The sequence below is a fragment of the Adiantum capillus-veneris genome, chromosome 1 (assembly GCF_014529385.1).
Source record: "Adiantum capillus-veneris isolate H3 chromosome 1, ASM1452938v2, whole genome shotgun sequence".
NCBI classification, from domain to species: Eukaryota; Viridiplantae; Streptophyta; class Polypodiopsida; order Polypodiales; family Pteridaceae; genus Adiantum; species Adiantum capillus-veneris.
In genome coordinates, this window is record NC_140931.1 from 35,928,919 (window position 1) to 35,946,584 (window position 17,666).

Here is a 17,666-nt window from a genome sequence, read left to right on the forward strand (position 1 = left end):
AAATAGCATTCATTTTGGCATATAAAACTTTTCTCAATATTTTAAAACTCATACTTTTATATCTCATACCTTACCCAGCAAGCTTGGTGCTAGATTCTCAAAAGACGTACTAAAAGTTGGTGAGACAAGAAATTAGCAAACCCTCTCTAGACATACTATGTGCAATTACACAACTAGTTCTTAAGAAGTCCACGATCGATCCCCACCCATGCTCACGTTGTCCAGATATTGCAAATTTGTCCAATGCCTATTCCTAGCTTTCAGTATCATTGATAAAATTGTACCACACTTATTTTAGGCCAATCAGTCTTTAGGATCATTTTAGGCCAATAAGTCTTTAGGATCATTTTAGAGGCATGTCCCTTTTGAAAGCTATGGAAAGCAACTAGTGCATGGCCCGTCCTCCAAACGGGAAGAGAGAGAGAGAGGGAGAGAGAGAGGGACACGTGGCGGATAGTGACCTCCCAACCGTTTTTGGGCGGCTCACCATCGTTTAGGATATAGAGAGAGTGAGACAAATTGGATATTGGAAACAAAGTTGCAAAGTATAGTATTATCTCATGTGCAAGCACTCTACTATTGTAGGTGTTACATTTTCAGAGGCTTTATCAGTAAATCAACTTTCTTGATCGGGACAAGAATTCTTATTCGTAAATCAATTTTCTTGATCAGAACAAGAATACAATAAGAGATACATGAGGAGCACTAATAACCAAGTCTTGCAACATATTTCTCGTAGTCGTGCAAAAAAGTTATATGCACATTTTGAACTACACAAGTGAATCCCCTTTAGTTTGATCTACTGGCAAACGCTGAGACCCAATCCTGCTTTTTTAGTGCTCGAGTTTTAAGGGCATTTTGACCAATGCTCCTAGAAAACTAGGTTTAGTGCAATCCCAATCACAAATTCTGAAATTCAGCTTGAAATTTTAAGTTTGAAGGGTGACTTCAAATATAGTCAATTTACCCCCGTAGATTTCTCATATGTAGGCTTCCCAAGCTCATGGAAAAAGGTTTTTTTTTTTAGAGCTGATTTTGACATTGCAGATTTTCTCCTTTCTACATGTACTTCACAAATTTTTCAGCCTTCCTGCACTTATTAATTACCACTGACTGTTGTCATGCTTGTGTCAGGTAACATATGCTATCCACTCAATTTGGTTGTCCACTACAATGGCAAAGTTCAAACCTTCCTTGTAAGGTCATTTCACGGCTGAAATTGCACACTGCTTGTGTCAAGCACTGCGAATACTGTTGCATTTGCATTGCTTGCCTACATGGAAGAATCGTTGAATGAAACAAGAACTCTCTCATTAAGCACCCCGTAAGAACGGCCCCCTGGCATTTTTTGTTTTCTCAAGAGTAAACAGAAGTAGCTGCCAAAGCTTTTCCAACTCCGGCAATCCCTGCAAAACATAGACATTGAATACGTCAGACAAGTGAACTTCATCGTCACCGATATGATCTGTGATGCGTAGATACCCCACCGCGAAGTACACAACCACCAACCCTTGAAAATGTTCATTCAATCAAAAATGAAAATCCAGGTGTGTAGATCATGCATTAAAGCAAATAACAATGACATGTAGCAGAGAAATAACCTTCAAGATGTAATTGAATCTGTCACTTTGAAGCTCTGATGGAAGAACAATCTTCAGCCATTCACGAGCCCTTCACAGAAAAGAGTCCACAGTTCCCCAAATGCAGGGACATCACTGAGCCACAATCCTTATAACAAAGTGAAGTTTTCAGTAACCTTTTTCAGCTCGTGCATTAGTTTCAAATACTTAACCTCCGATCCTTTGCCAGGAGAAGATAGCAGCGAATTATAGGAGCCATAAACAAAGGAGAAAAAGCCCAAGCAGTTGCCACCAATGTCACCTGATTATCAAGGTGGTATGTTTGAAAAACTCGATACTCATGAAAGACCTACCTTAAGTGTGGCAATCTCAACATAGCATCAAATGAGAACCAGAAAGTTACCAGATTTGCAAAAGTTTCTATCACCATCTCCAAATCCGTGGACTTTCTGCTACAGAAATTGCTTATCCCATTCTTGCTCTTCAAAAGTGACTCCAAAATTAAAAGAGCCACCTGTAAGGCACAACAATTTGAATTTCAAGAATTAAGTGATTGATGTATTCTTCTGGATAATTGCTGATTAAAACCAAGCCAAATGGATGTGGTTGAATACCAGTTTAGACGCATAGCTTCCTGTCTGCATTGAATGTCGGTAAATCAAAATAACATCATTGTCCAGTGCCCAATTCGCAACTTTCTCTTCAGGGTGCTTCGCAAAAACAGCAAGGCTTTCTCAGAAAGACCATATTTGAAGGCCAAAGAACTTGATTTCAATTAAGTAAAACGCTCAAGCAAGCGCACAAAACCTAGATCAAGTTTGATTGCATTCATTACAATGCAGCTAAAACATTTGTAAGCTCGGCTTGAGTTGAGTTTTGAGCAGTAAGGTGTTATTTGATATTCACAGATCAGTAGGTTAATTTGCACTTGCTAAGCGACTTAGAATGTGGTTCTTGTCCAATATCTTTATTTGGAATGTTAAGAGCCACATGAAACTACAACCCTTCTCTCTTTAGAACACATTTAGACAAACAACAAAAGATCACCTGACAGATCAAGAAAATAACAGACAGGGATGCCATTCGAATAGTCTCATAATGATTATCTGTATGATTAGTAAGAATCAAAGGTTTCAAGCAATTTGGAGTGAGTGCTGCAAAACAAGTAAGGAGTTAAGCTCAAAACTGGAAACCAGCCAAAAGACTTGCAGGATCAAGTGCTGCAAAAATAAAGAAGCATCTGCGGTCAATATCGATAACAACTAAATAACTTGCACTAATTGTACTCACCGTTCATGAAGCCGCCCCATGTATCTTTGCTGGCTGCCATGCACTTCAAACAGCACATCAAAACATCACGCAGATTAGGTGCAACCAACATCAACTCTTAAAATCTACAAAATCCACTTATTTGCACCACTTTCAAACAAGAAAACTAGGAGCAATAAATACTTGTAAAGAAAAGCTTGTGCTACATCAAGCTTTAGAGTTCAAAACTCAACTACTTGCACCACTGACTAACAAAACAACGGGGAGCACCTGTAACAGAATCAGAATGTTAAATATTTTGTTGCTAGTCCTCAATGTCACAGTTCCAGAAGAAAAGTCACGGTGTGAATCTCGAATTTCCTGCAAATGTAGGTCACTGAGTTGACTGGGCATAGGAGGCAGCACTACATCACACGGAATGCTGTCTTCCACGTGCCAATGTTTCCATGAAAACAATCATTGGATAACAAAAACACGTCAACTTGATCAACGCTTGAGATGCTAGGCTCAAAGCCTAATCTACAGTGGCGGACTGACCTGCAACAACATTTTAAAGATTCGAGAGGAGATGCAGAGGTGAGAGCCAAGTAGTCTGAAGCGATCATCATCCTCCTTTACCTGTAAAAATCTAGCTAATAAACGATAAAAACATGAATACATGCTTAAGAGTAACTTCCAGGATCCATATTAGTGCATGGTAGTAGCACTGCCATGCACTACCTCCACAAAACCCCTCTACCAGCTAGCACTTTTGCAGAAAATGGCTACAAAAACATGTTATCGCTCGTGCATCCAGACTGAACAATAAGTTACTGTTTTGAAAAATATTTTCTACATGGGTTACCTCCAAAACATGATTGCCCAATAAGCACAAACAAATTTCTCTAAAAGCTTCCACTTGAGCTGCCACCAAGACATCCGAAACTTTCAAAGGCCTCTCCTCACACGTCCTGCCTTGAGATTTTTCTGCACCAGATTCGGACCCCATGACACCATCTACAAGAGGCCACATTTAGCATACTGTACAATATACAATGCAAAAGTTGCCTTAAACTGACTGGGCGAGGTGAAACTGAAGCTACATTATGCTAAACTTGAGAACAGTGCAAAAAAATCATCTTCTGCTCAGGGAGGGTACCCCCTACCTGTTAACCCTTTCTAGATAAGCAATGCGCCTCCTAGAGTAAAGTGTGAAAAGGAAAAACTTGAGCAATGCGATGCTTTTAAGCTACCCTACCAATATCGATGCAAGTGCCATACTCCTTCACCACTATGATATCTCACATTGCCTAGCTTTCAGCTCTCAAAGTAACCCTGAGGCTTCTCTTTGCAGCTTACCAAATTTGTGCTCTGACATTGTGAAAAGAGCCTTCAACCAATCATGTTCATCCCTCAACTCAAGCATACAGTGTATCTCATCATCCAAAGGATTGCTGCTTTGTTTCGAGCCAGATGCACTATCATTAGCAATGTTTTGACTTCCTTTCAAAACTTGCTCTTTCCATTGTGCAACCGTACGAAGAAATGCAGCATAGCTATATTGACTGAGGTCATCTTCTGCATCCAGGTTAAGTGAACACAACAGCAATCAGCCAGCCAAGAGGTCCAAATAACAAAATATGAATGCGTTGTGGTCAGTAGTTAAGCAGATATGGCATAGAATGCATTGGTATTGCTTGCAGAGAAGATGCCTTTTCCATCTCTCTCTCCAGTCCTAAAAAGCTCGCAAAAATGAAAGATAAACACCTTTTATGAAAAGCTTGCCAACGCACAAACACACACGCAAACAAGAAAATTCTGCGGGAGGTGCTCCCTCGCTCTCTCTCTCTCTCTCTCACACACACACACACCGATAGGAGCGAACAGCTTGAACTCTTTAGTGGCCTCCATTGAAGAAGGCGCTCTTCGGAGATGGTAATTCTGGCTTGACTTCCAACAACTTCAAAATGGCACACACTCTTCACGGCATGAGACGAGCAAGCCAGAAGAAATATGGAGAGCGGCAACCAAGAGCTGTGTGTGTGTGTGTGTGTGTGTGTGAGAGAGAGTGAGAGAGAGAGAGTCTCCCGTTTCTCAAAACCAGGGTCTAAAAGGCTCCATGTAAGCCCGGCGGACGTGTGTGCAATTTCATTCAAAGGTGATATGCAGGTCAGTTGGCGGAGCTCGACCCCCTCGCCAGCGCTAGCCTAATTCAGCTAACACTAAAACTAGTAAGGCTGGCTTCACATTGGGGGGGCGGCAGAAACACTCCAAAAAGTGCTTTTTCGGATGGAAGAGATGCAAAATGCACACTTCCACCACCCATTTGTTCACATAGAGGGTGGGAACAAAAAGCGACTCTATTTTCTTTCGCCTTCTTGTGTGAACATTGGATGGCGACGGAACAAATAGTGAAAGAAAACAATATTAATATTCAAAATTTGATTGCTGAAAGTTAAGCTATGGTTGTTAAAGTTATCACAGGAACTTTTGGAAGAAAAAAGGGTGCCGAGTCAAATGGAAGGCACACTTGGAGGGTGGAAGTCGTTTGGCCGAGGGGGGGCGGGGGGGTCGGAAGAAAAGGAGAGAGTTTCTTCCATGCGCTGGCAGCTGGGAGGCAAGGTTTCCGCCGCGCACTGTGAACAGCCCATCTGACGTGGAAGAAACAGATTGGCTGCCTACACGCACTCCTTTGCTGCCGCCCCGCACTGTGAACCCGGCCTAAGGTCGGCGGCCTCTCTCTCTCCCTCTTCATCGCGTGCACAGGGCTTCTCTCTGTTTGGAGTTTAGTCTTTATGTCACAGATTTAGACATTTGTAAAGGGCTACCCCTTCCGCCATATTATGTTAGGCTAGGTTCAGGCTGAACCGGCGGAAGAAACAAGCTTTCCTAAATGTGTCGCCGCCTACTGTGAACAGTGTGGAGGAGAAAAAGTGAAAAAGTGAAAAAGTGAAGGGGGCTGAGAGAGGCCATCGACTCTTTCGAGGGGGGGTCGGAAGAAAAATGGAGGGCCCGGCGGAAGAGTGCCTCAACTCCAACCAATGAAATTTCGCCATGAAGGATCGACGCCCCTTTGCATTTTTCTTCCGCCGCCTAGTCTGAACCCTCCCTTAGTTTAGATAAAATTATTTGTTGTATTGTACATAGGAGCCCCTGAAGAGGCTCTTTTTGAGCTTGTCCAGTGTCCGTCTGTGACATGGGTCTCAAATTTCCACGGACAACCCAATTGCCTTGAACTTGATCAAATCAAGTCTTGAGGGCTACATGAGGTTCTCTACCGAAGCCAATTGCTACGGCATCGTTTCAATTTTTTAAGAAAAGTGTGGCCCTATACCTAGAGCACTTATGGAAAGTTACTTTTCTCAACAAACAGTTTATTTATGAACTTGCGCTCACTGCATCGTCTTGCACAACTAGCATAGAAACATAGAAGCGCATAGTCTCATTCTGTATGACAACTCCTCCTGTGGAAGATATCGAGTCATCGAAAGCTTCGTCCAAGCCTTGTCTAGAAACCACATTTTGTACGCAACTTCTCTCTTTCTCTTTGAAGACACTCAGCTCGGGAGCATTGACTCTCTCTTCCTCGTTTTTGTTTTTCTCCCACTACGCTTCGAACCAGCTACGCTTATCTCTGTAGTGCTCTTTGCTTTGTGAAGATGGATTGTCTCGACTATCCAATTCACGAAGACTCTTGTGCTAGCATGGTTTTTACAAGGTTGCAAGGAGGTAGTAAGCTCAATTTTGTTGCTTGGCACATCAAGGCAAGCGAGTGCATGACTGTGTTGTAGTCCACTACTTTATGTTTGTGGCAAGGCACTCCACACCTATGGGTACAATTTGTTGAAAAGTTCATGGGATGGTTTTGAGCATAATCCACGTCCATTGATTTATAGTCAACCGGGTCGGAAAAAACAATGTTGTTTTTGGAATTCAAAATTTTTGTGAGCAATTTGAATGCACTACATGAAGAGAAGCATAAAAAAGATGGACTAGTTGTACTCATAGTAGACTTATCTCTAATTAGTTTGTGCTCGTTGCCTTAGGGAACATTTGCTTTGCATTTTTACATTGTCTTCCTAAGCAGCTTCAATACTACATGTTTTAGGTGAAGTACTGCTCCTGCCAATTCTTGAAATGTTCGTGGTCGTCTAGGTGTATCATACTAGGCGTAGAATGATGTTTACATCCAGTGGATGGTCAATAGCTCCACTCCTTTGCCTTTGCCATCTTTTGGATTTATGTTTAGTAACTAAAAGAGTTGGTACCTGCAAGCACAATGTTTATGAGTTTTGCTTGAGAAGTGAGACATCTTATGACTTGATATGTGCATCTACTAGGGTGCGGGTTTGATGAATTAATGTGCATTTTTGTAGGTTTTATACAATAGGCTTTTGTTGTTATATGGCCTCCATAAAATTGCTAGGGAGTTACATCTTGAAACTATAATCATGTCCAATAGCTTCTTCCCTTCTTATACAAAAAGCGGCACATGCTTTAAGTGCACCTTTTCTATCCAGTTGTCTTCTTACACACTTTGTATAGTGGTAAAGCTTGATCTCCTTGGCCATGGTCAACATAGGCTACTCACCTAAATTGCAGTAGAATAGAATGTATCCACTGTTTGTAGTTTAGAGATAGACTAGTCTTTGTATGCTTATGCATGGAAGAATGGCCTGAATTCAAATGTCTTTGTTGAAAGTACACTTATCAGTATGTATATTAAATGTAGGTATATTGAGATCACCAAGCATCTTTTTGGTAGCATTCAAAGAAGAGATAATGGTTTGTGCAATTCAATGTTTTTTTCTTGTGTTGTTGAACGTGGAGTAGGAGAGAATGCTTTGCAATTGTTTAGCCTGATGCAAAGGAAATGCCCAACACCTGGTGTTGATAGTGGAACTTCAAGCTCATTGTATATTAGCTTAGAAATAGAGAGTTATTCTCAATGATGGCCAACCAACAAAAATTTAGCTTTAAGAATTGTCCCAAAATTGCATTGAGATGTGGTCCAAAGAAAAGGATTTCATTCTGATGATCTCATCAACAATCTTCAAAGGATGTATGGCAAGTGTAGATCAATAAGGGAAGAAGGCTACCCTCTTTTATCCCATTGTCATGCAGCTCCGCTTCCATGATAAGAAAAAGAGCAGAAGGATGCACATTGTGTATAATTGATGTCATAAAATCTAATAACTAACTAACCCAAATAATTTCCTCATATTAAACTGCTCATTTAATGTGGGAGAATAAACGGTAACAAGAGTTAGAATATAGACATGTGCTTATGGATCTATCTCGACACGGGGCCAAAGTCAATGGGTCCAAATGAGAGATGGTCTGTCAAAGAGCAATGCTAGCTAGTGGAGCTTGGAAGATCTTAGGGTTAGATTCATTAAAGGCCTCAAGTTAGTGTTAAAAGTCCTTAGACCTAGGACCTTAGGCAAGCTAGGGATGTGCTTGAGGTGGGAACCCGCGGCCCAAGCTTGAGGTGCTAGTCATGCTTGCTGACTAAGGTTCTTGAGGTGCTTGAGGTGATTAATGACTAAGGTGCTTCATGACTATGGTTCTTGAGGGGCTTGAGGTGTTCCACAAAGTCCAACACATCCCTACACAAGGGAGGGCGAGCCTTACAAGTAGGGGCATGAGAGAGAACACACACACACTCACTCCATGCAAGCCAAGTCTAAAGAGGCAACAAGGACACATGTCAAGTTCCTCCCCATGTTGCCCTCATAAGGTGCCTAAAGCCTATTGGTTGACTTCTAAAGGGTCCAATGAGAATTTAACTAATTAAATTAATTGTTTAAGCATTTATCAAGCCCTCTCTCTCAAAGGGGAAAGAAGGGGAAAGGAGGACACTTGTCCAAAGACTAGGCTTGAGAGAGCCAATGAGTTTCAAGCAAGGCCAAAAAGAGGGGTTCAACCATGCAACTTGGGGGCTAGCTTGGAGGGTGTACTCTCTTCCATACACACACACTCATTGTGTGAAGTGCCAAGTGCAAGAACTCCATCTCCTTCTCCAAGCTTGTTGAGAAGTTGAGAGCCTACACCAACACTTTTGGCTATGGAATGCAAATCCAGCCAAGAGCCATGCTTCAATGCTTAAGCTTGCCATATTCTCCATCTTCATTACTATGCTATTATGCTATGCTAAGTGAGCAAGAAGAGTGATGATGAGGAACTATTTCTTTCTCATATGAATGTTTCTTCTTCCTCTTCCCTACCCTCATTCCCTGCTAGCCTTCTCCACCTTCAAGGTGTTTGAGGCCTTGGGACTGAGGCCAGGGATGGTTAATGCTTTTACAAAGATTATTCTATGCTTGTGATGCATGAAGTTCTCCATCTTCATTGCATCACCTAGGTCGCAAGGAATCCAAAGCTTGTAGTGTATCAAGTCTTTTTTTTTGGGAGAATCTATAATACAAAAGCATATTGCAAGGGGACCGTCGGCTCCACATAAATTCGGTCCTCAACTGTTGTCAAGTTCTCTAACTCTCTCTCTCTCTCTTGCAAAAAAAATTCATGAGAAGTTAATTAAAATTTAAGTATAATGGTTATATTACTGCCCGCTAATTAAGTTCACCCTCAATAGTCCCATAAAAATGCTCACTATAGTTCTCTTAATTCTGCTATTCTCAATGTTCATAGGCCATTTCTATTACATTGGTATCAGAGCTATTGGTTTCTTTTTCTTGCTTAAGAAGAGAGGTCCTTAAGTTGTCCATGAAAGGTTGGACATGTTCATTGCAATAGGGTAAGTGGGATAGGTATTAATTATCTTGGTTGAAAAGGACGTAGTTCAAGGTACATCGTTGGGAACTATAGTCTTAATAATGGAGTCTCTCGGGGCTTGCCTTTGGCTTAATCGCTATTGAGCTACTAGCAAGCTCAACAGGAACCATAATCAACCGAGCAATGTTAGACCCTCTCCACTAGTCTTTGCAATCAACAGTCTAAGGACTAATTTTCAAAGGTAAAGAAGAGTAGAAACTAAGGTTTTTTAGGGTACCAAAGCACAAAGTAATTTATACATAAGTTTAATTAGCATGGCTAACAATAATCAAGAGAGTAGAATGAATATTGACAACTTTGATTTTGCACATGAAGGTGCTAATGATGATGCCCCCATGTTTGTTAATTATCTTGTTACTAGGTTGCAACAAGCTATGGGCAACCCTGCTTTGCAAGCCGAAGTTACTCAACAACTTCGTGCTTATGGGATTTCCCTTCCTCTCCAAGAGGAGAGAGAGCTTAGAAAGCCTCTTGATGAGACTCCCAAAATAAGACTCTCTCCCATAAGAGAGGAGGAATCCAAAGAACAAGAAAGAAGTGAATCACTAAGTTCCTCTGAAGACGTGACTCCACAAAGACGGCGTCCTAGATGATCGGCAACTCCTCCCAAGAGGAAACGTCAACCCATAGTCCTTCTCCTCATCACTCCAAAAGGAAAGAGAGGAAACAAAGGAAGAAAAAGGCAAGAAAGAGTTCACCCTCTTCTCCTTCTTCTTCACCTTCCTCCTGACAAAAGCAACAGCTATTCTCCTAGAGAATACAAGACGAGAGGACATTGCAAATCCTACCCTGCTTGAAGGTCCCAAAACCTTAAAAAGTTCAAAGAGGGAGGAGAGAGTAACTCTTTTCTCACCTATGATGGCACCTTTGGTGCTACTGACAAAGTGTTGGCCTTCATCCAACAATTCGACGCGGCCTTTGGAGACGAGGGCTTCATAGAGTCCTCCAAGCTACATCATGTAGCTATGCACTTCTAGAAATCTTCTCGTCAATGGTGGGCTAGCCTCCGTGGCAACAGCGAAGCCCCAAAGACACGGAAAACTCTATGTGTTTCCATCATGAAGCAATTCATTGTAAGCGATGCAAAGGACAAAGTCTTACAGAATGGTGGAGTTTGAAGCTTCTCTCCAACGAGTCTATCCACAACTATGTGGACAAGTTTTGGGATTTACATCTCAAGGCTAATGGCTTTCAAAAGACAGACTTTGATGAGCAAAATCAACAATTATGTGCGAGATTACCTGAAGAAATGGCCGAGTATGTAAACTCCAAACGGCTTGGTTTTATCACTGAAGTAATCCACCACACTATGGTTGCTTTGCGCATCAGTTTTCAACAAGGGGCTAAAAGGAATGCCAAGCCCATGGAAAACAAAGACAAAAATGAATCAAGAGGGAAGAACAATACCCAAAACTCTTCCCAAGGCAATTCCAATAACAACAACAACAATCGGTCCAAGGAGAAGGGAGTTTACAAAGGTAAAAATAAACTCTCTCCTGAAGAGTTTAAGATTTTCATAAGGACCACAAATGTTTTAAGTGTGGGGAGCAAGGACATGGCCATCATTCTTGCCCCAAAAGAAATACCCACAATGAGACTCCTAGATGTTAACCCTTACGGCTCACGGACACCCCATCACCTACGACGGACGTGTATTATGTATTTGGTAGAGTCAGGTACCGGGCTTGTCGGACCAATAGGAAAAGGGTAAGAGTGATCGCCAATGAGAGGCGCACTCTAACTGGGACATTCAAGGGATTAGTTGGCTAAGCATGGGCGCCCAAGTGTGAATGGGGTGAGCTCATATAAAAGCCAACTAAACCTAAAATTCACTCATTCTCTCATTTGTGCAATAGAAGAGTGCTCTTGCTCCATCTCCATCTCCATCTTCTTCTTCTTCACCTCCTTGTGTGTGTGTGTATGTGTGTGTGTGTGAGTGAGAGAGAGAGAGAGAGAGAGAGAGTGCGATCAAGCATTGCGGCGGCACGACGGCGGTGTAGCGGTTGAGCGCGACGTAGCGGTGTCTCCTTCTTCTTCGCGGCGAGGAATCCTCCACGGCAGGAGCATAGAGTGGTGAGTGACACACCATTGCCCTCTTTTGAGCTTACTAGTTAAGCTAGTTGTGTGCTTGGAGCCGTCTATGGCTCGCACACGGTGTAACGGTAAGTACCTTGCTTCGACAGTGCGGCAAGGAGCGCACATTTTTGGCGACGCTGCCGGGGAATCGCCCTGCACTAAGCCCAAGAGGCACTTTGTGCTTCTCCTATGAGTTGTTTGTAGTAGGAAAGAAGAGGAAGAGGAAGAGGAATGAGTTGTTTTTCTGCAAGTTGTTAATTTCTGTATTGTCTGCAAGTTCTGTGATTTCTGCATAATGTTGTGTTTTCTATTTGCACACAGTCTTTGCACAATTAGTAGTCGTTAGCTTGTTTGCAGTGAATGAATAAGTAGGAAGGCAGTTAGCAATTTCTGCTTGCACACAGTCCGTACACAGTTTTCTGTCAAGGTTTACCTGGACACAGTCTTTACACAGTAAGGTAGTGAGAGAGGAAGTAGGTGGACAGTTAGCTCACTGTCAGTAAGCAGTTAACAGATTAGTTAGTGGTTAGCAGCACTGTTAGTAAGTAGATAAGGTAGTGAGCTGTCTGTGAGCTGTGAGCTGTGGACTGCGAGGTTAGGTAGGTGACAGTGTGTGTGGCCAAGAAAGGGTCACCAAAACCTCGCGCGGTCGTCGCCCAAAAAATAATAATAATAATAATAACCGAAAATATTTAAGCGTGAGTGACTGGGGGGCTACACTAAAATTTTGATCGGGATCATTTTCCCAAGCCCAAGCCTCAGTCCTCAGTCTTAAGATATATACTAAACTCACTCTTATATATATACCCTACCCCCTCAAGAGGGAATGAGAGCATGTGGGGCAAGTCCTCCACTCTCCTCCCTTCTCTTCCCACTTGCACCCTTAGACTTTCTAATTTGGGCCTAGTTCCCTACTAGAAATTGACGGTTTTAGGGATTCCGAGGGCATAAAGTGACCAAACGGAGGGCTGTAAAGCACGGCATGTCCCTCTGACCGAGATGCTTGTTTTGAGCTATCATACGTTCTATTCTATAGCTGGTTCAAAAAAAAAGGACCAAAAAAACAAAAAATAAATAAATAAGAAAAGACTTGGGTTGCAAAACACCCAAAATTACTAGGTGAGCAGCCTTCACGGGCCCTCACTGACACTTCTAGGGGATCCAAGTCATATGAACCTACGCTCTGGACGAGTGTTAGAGCACGAGCATATTGGTAGTGCCTCCATTTACGCGGGCACCTATTATTCCTCCACCCTAGGTTCTGGACCTTCGGCCGGGACTCAAGGTAGCGCGACCCAAGATCCTCATATCGCGTCTAGTGATTCTTCCTCTGACTACGAAGTCATGGAGGGGTATCCTACACCAAACCCTGATAGTTCAAGTCAAGACATGCATGCCATGGGGTCACGGCCCGGGTCCAGCATGTTTAGCCGCTTAAAAGAGACCCTTAGTAGAGCTACTCGCTCCGAACATGCGGTTAATGAAATAAATGAAGGGAGTGGGGAAGTAAATTCGCCATTCATGCCTAAAATGGACCCTATGATTCTTGAGAGTGTGCATGTGAATGTTCCATCCACTGCACCTCCTGATCCTTTAGGACTATCTCCCTCTGAGGTTTTACTACCCGATGGTAGGAGTCTTGTCGAAGTACAAGAGATCGAACGCTATATGCAAGCAACAAGGGAGAGGGAAATTGAGAACCTACGAAGGCTAGAACAAAGTCGAGCCCTGAAAGCAAAGGCTCCTATGACAACAATCATGCCAGCCTAGCAACCAATGCTCCCAAGGTAGCAGTCACGGAGGGGCAAACTATGGGGAGCAATAATGCTTCCACTTCAAGGGAAACCTCCAGCACACCAGGCCTAGATGGGATATTCCTAAACGAAAATTGGGAGTATGACCTACAAGCAGAAGCTTTAACTGATCGGTACACAGGACACACCTATCATGTGGGTTGGTTAGATGTTCTACAATCCACATCGGGTGCTACTAGCATAGATGAGCAACAACAGAAAGTCTGTGATGTCCTCCATAGGATTGTCGAGTTAGAAAGACAGAACACAGGGATCAACATGCCTTCAACAGGCCTAATGAGATTCTTGGATATGGGAAAGGCCAACCAACCAACCCTATCACAAATGGAGACTCCCTCAGTGAGCCCCATTGATCCTCCATATGTTGTTTTGCCAGGAGCCTCTGTACAATCTGAGCCCACAAGTGGCAGCTTTACCTTCCCAGATCTAGCTCATCTTTCTCTTAATGACACTATGGCTACCATGCATATCCCAGTGGTGAGCATGACAAGAAGTACACCATGGAGTTCATTTGTTAACACTGCGCCAATGCCTAGTAGCACAGTGCCCCCAACTATACCTACATGTATGTATCAATCATGTGCACCTGTCGTACCTCAGCCTCATGTAGCTCCTACACCTCCGATTATTCCAAGAGCTTACAATCCACAATGGAATTATCCAAGCTCTTATACAAGTGGAGCCATGCCATTTAATAATAACATGCCATATCAGGCACCCCCTATGCCTAGGGCCATGCCTATAAACTTTGGACCACCGTCTGGTACACCACCATACGAAATTTGGGACCCAAGAGCCGCGCGTATGCCAAGGCCAAGGCCAACTCCCATCTCACATGTGGTTCCAAGAGCACATACACCCATTATACCTGCTCAAATAGGAGATTTGGCAGCATTTGCTCAAACTATCGGTCGCTCTATTGCGGAAAACATGCGTAGTGCACCTGATAGAGAGCCTAGGAGCAAGGCAGTTTAAGTAGCTAAGCTCACACAGAAATTCAGTGGAGACGGAGATGCTAGAAATCATATGGAAGTCTTTGAACATGTGTGCAATTCCTTGGAAGAGCACAATGAGCTACATAAGTGTAAGGCTTTGAGTTTGACCCTAAGCGGAATTGCTGGAGATTGGTATAGAACCTTAAGAGTAGAAGAAAAAACGATCTACTCTACTCTTAGGAGACTGTTCTTAAAAGAATACATACGAGAGGGAGTACTTTGGGGTGTAGCCTCTCAGCTCTAGAAAGCCCAACGAGAAGAAGGTGAATCCGTGAGAGACTTCATTAGTCGCCTAACAATTTGAATTCTCGATGCAATCCAAACGAGAGATTCAACAACAACCAATTGCTCGATAGATTCATTAGGGGACTACGACATGAAAGTATCTATAATGGCCTAGTCATTAGAGGTATCACTACTTGGGAAGCAGTCACCATGAATGCAATCCAATTGGAGGATAATTTAATGATTGCAGGAGAAAGAGTGTCTGCCGAGCCGAAGTCAAGTAGCTCGCAAGCATCAGGGCATGAGCCAATGAAGATAAAGCCAATCGTGAAAGAGCAAACGATATCTAAGATGACTTTGGCAGATCTCACCAAGGCCATCCAAGAAAGCCTTAGGGGTAATCGTGCTCCACAAAACACTCATATGTATCCAAGAAGGGAGCAACAATGGTGCTCAATTTGCTTGGGCCCACATACTACGAGTGAATGCCCTACTTTTAGAGTAAAGTTTAACGGGACTTGTAACGCGTGTGGTAGGTATGGCCATCAAGCGAAGGATTGCCTAATGCTTAAACGCATCATGGAAAATAGACTGCCTATAGATTGGGCAGACTCACCTCGAGTTCGTGCATTGATGCCTACCCCATCCATGGAGCAACAGTTGCCATTACAGCACATGGTCCCTAGAACCCAAAATGTGGTCCAAACCACACCGTTGCCACCTCCAGTGCTAGGACCGCAACCCCCTCATCCAAGAGTTACACCTATGAACCAAATAGGTTGCGAGTCATCTAGTACTTATGTAGATTGCGAAGAAGACATAGACTCTAGTATCACCTATGGAGTCGACATGCTTGAGGAGTGTCCCATGTACTATATGGAAGACCATTGGGGACAAATCAAACCGGTATATCAAGCTACTGCGCTAGCAGCAAGAGGCCAAAACATTAATAGTTTTGCCAGGAGACCACCTCTTCAGTGCTACAAATGTGGTGGACCACATCGAGTAGCTGAGTGCCCCATTAGAATGCAAAATAATGTTGCACTAATGCAAACAAGTCAAGGGAGTGCATTGGCAATGCCAATACTCACTTGTAATTGTTTTGGCATAGATCATTTGATCGCACAGTGTCCTAACAATACAAACGCACCAAAAATCACACTATTGAACATAATAGAGATTGTTGATGGGACACCACCAACTATAAAAATAGCACCAGTGAATGCACTCACACGGTCGATGCTCCAAAAGCAAAATTACATCCTCGAAGAGAGAGATGTTGTATCCATTGGCCAAGCGAGAAAGAAGAAAACACGAAGAAAGAAATCCGTTAATGCTTCTAGCTCAAAACCTAGTTCAAAGACTAACATAGGGACAGGAGAGGATCCCGTGTATATGAATGACCCTGAGGATGACTCAGATTCGATAGAGACCACGGAGACCAAAACTATTACTACAAAGGAAAAAGCCAGTGAGGAGGATCACGAGAGGGAATTACGACGAGCACCAAAAGAGTATTCAAAGTTAAACCACCCAGTTGCGAACCCCCAAGATAAGCCACGAGAGACGAAAAATAAGGATTGCAAGAGAAAGATTGGAACCTATCCAAACCCAACAGTGGAAATCGAACGAGTCCAACAACTGAGGGGTTTGGTGGAAGAAACTCAACGAACATTAGAACCTGAACCCAAACATATCCAGATGTCGGACACAATGTTTCCCACACAAGTTCAACCTCACAAGAACTACAGGCCGTTAGCTATACCCAATATCATTTGGGAAGAGAGTGAGGGTAGGACATCTGAAAGTGGACACACACCTTTCCTACTAGAGAGAATGTTTGGTGAGGGAATACCCGACCCCCTTGAGGAAGTGGAGATTCCATCTTCACCATTCTCTTGTCAGGGTCCTACGTCCCACAAGATGCCATTAAATGTTGCCAAATTGATGGATTTCATGTCTTCAGAAGTTAGAACCACCATCATGTCCAAACTATATAAAGACCCCGAGCTAGTCTCAGCTCTTCGAGCCTTCCTCAATGGAGAATTACAGGCCGGATTACCACAGTTTGCACATATGAAAAAACCTGACTCGGTAATGAATAATGAGGAACATTTAGCACCACCATCTGACCTAGCGGGACATGAATCTATAATTGAAGTACCCGTTAACAAGTTGGGGCAATACTTTGAAGGTGATGAATCTAATGCTACTCTGCCAATCACTACTAAAGGATTAACTGTAAAGGGAGTCCTTGACGGTGGTGCGGGAGTCAGCATGGTGACAAAGAGTTGTTGGGAGTCTATGGGGCGACCTCACCTTGAAGCCACAAGCGTAGTGGTAAAAATGGCTAATGGATCTATTGTTACGCCTATTGGAATGCTAAAGGATCTCAGAATCAAGGTCTTGGGACACAAGGTAAGGCAAACTTTCATTGTTATGGATTTTTCCAAGCATCCTATGTCATTTGAGATGATCTTAGGGCGTCCATTCATGAGGGAAGCAAAAATGGTGCATGACTGGTCCAAAAACCACGTCTACTTACAGTTCCAAGACTCTGTCATTCGAGTTGATCTTTTAAGTGGTCGAACGCATCCTCTAGGAAATAAATTCATCATTGATAATCGATCAGACACAACAATTCACTCAGCTCCATTACAGTATTGTTACACGTGTAACGAAGACACGGATATTGGGGAGAACTCTCCTTATATGGATATCCTACCCGGAATGGCTAAGTCAGACAATGTCAATTGGGTACACCTAGCGGCAACTATAGATACATGGGGAGCTAGAGGAACAACCTGGATAACACCAGATTGGGAAGAGATACCACACATTGCACTAGTAAACATGTTAGGTGTAGCGCATGTAACATTCGATGAAAGAAAGAGGCACACCTACCTGAGAGTGAAACCGATGATTCCTCAAAG

At 43.0% G+C, this 17,666-nt stretch overlaps 1 protein-coding gene across 2 annotated transcripts; it reads right to left on the reverse strand.

The window, feature by feature from the left end:
* Positions 1 to 524: 524 nt before the first annotated feature.
* On the reverse strand, positions 525 to 5,038 carry LOC147464546 (cell differentiation protein rcd1-like). 2 transcript variants are annotated; one of them, XM_086509622.1, is made up of 12 exons: positions 4,700 to 5,038; positions 4,188 to 4,406; positions 3,694 to 3,845; positions 3,387 to 3,467; positions 3,120 to 3,209; positions 2,871 to 2,913; positions 2,628 to 2,686; positions 2,195 to 2,290; positions 1,984 to 2,094; positions 1,793 to 1,881; positions 1,602 to 1,671; positions 525 to 1,406 (listed from the first exon to the last, which is right to left on the reverse strand). In XM_086509622.1, exons 1-12 carry the CDS (start codon positions 4,737 to 4,739, stop codon positions 1,314 to 1,316), a joined length of 1,143 nt encoding a protein of 380 aa, XP_086365748.1. In that variant the 5' UTR covers positions 4,740 to 5,038; the 3' UTR covers positions 525 to 1,313. The 2 variants fall into 2 exon arrangements, with proteins under 2 accessions (XP_086365748.1, XP_086365741.1); XM_086509615.1 differs by having other exon boundaries at positions 2,628 to 2,734; positions 4,700 to 5,037.
* Between the last annotated feature and the right edge of the window lie 12,628 nt (positions 5,039 to 17,666).

What these genes read in the sequence shown, in the direction of transcription:
- LOC147464546 (XM_086509615.1), bottom strand. Translation starts at nt 4,739, where the DNA reads ATGGAGGCCACTAAAGAGTTCAAGCTGTTCGCTCCTATCG. An exon ending in TAGAAACTTTTGCAAATCTG is followed by an intron (nt 1,882 to 1,983) that starts GTAACTTTCTGG and finishes CTTGATAATCAG; the next exon opens with GTGACATTGGTGGCAACTGC. An exon ending in CTCCTGGCAAAGGATCGGAG is followed by an intron (nt 1,672 to 1,792) that starts GTTAAGTATTTG and finishes TTTTCTGTGAAG; the next exon opens with GGCTCGTGAATGGCTGAAGA.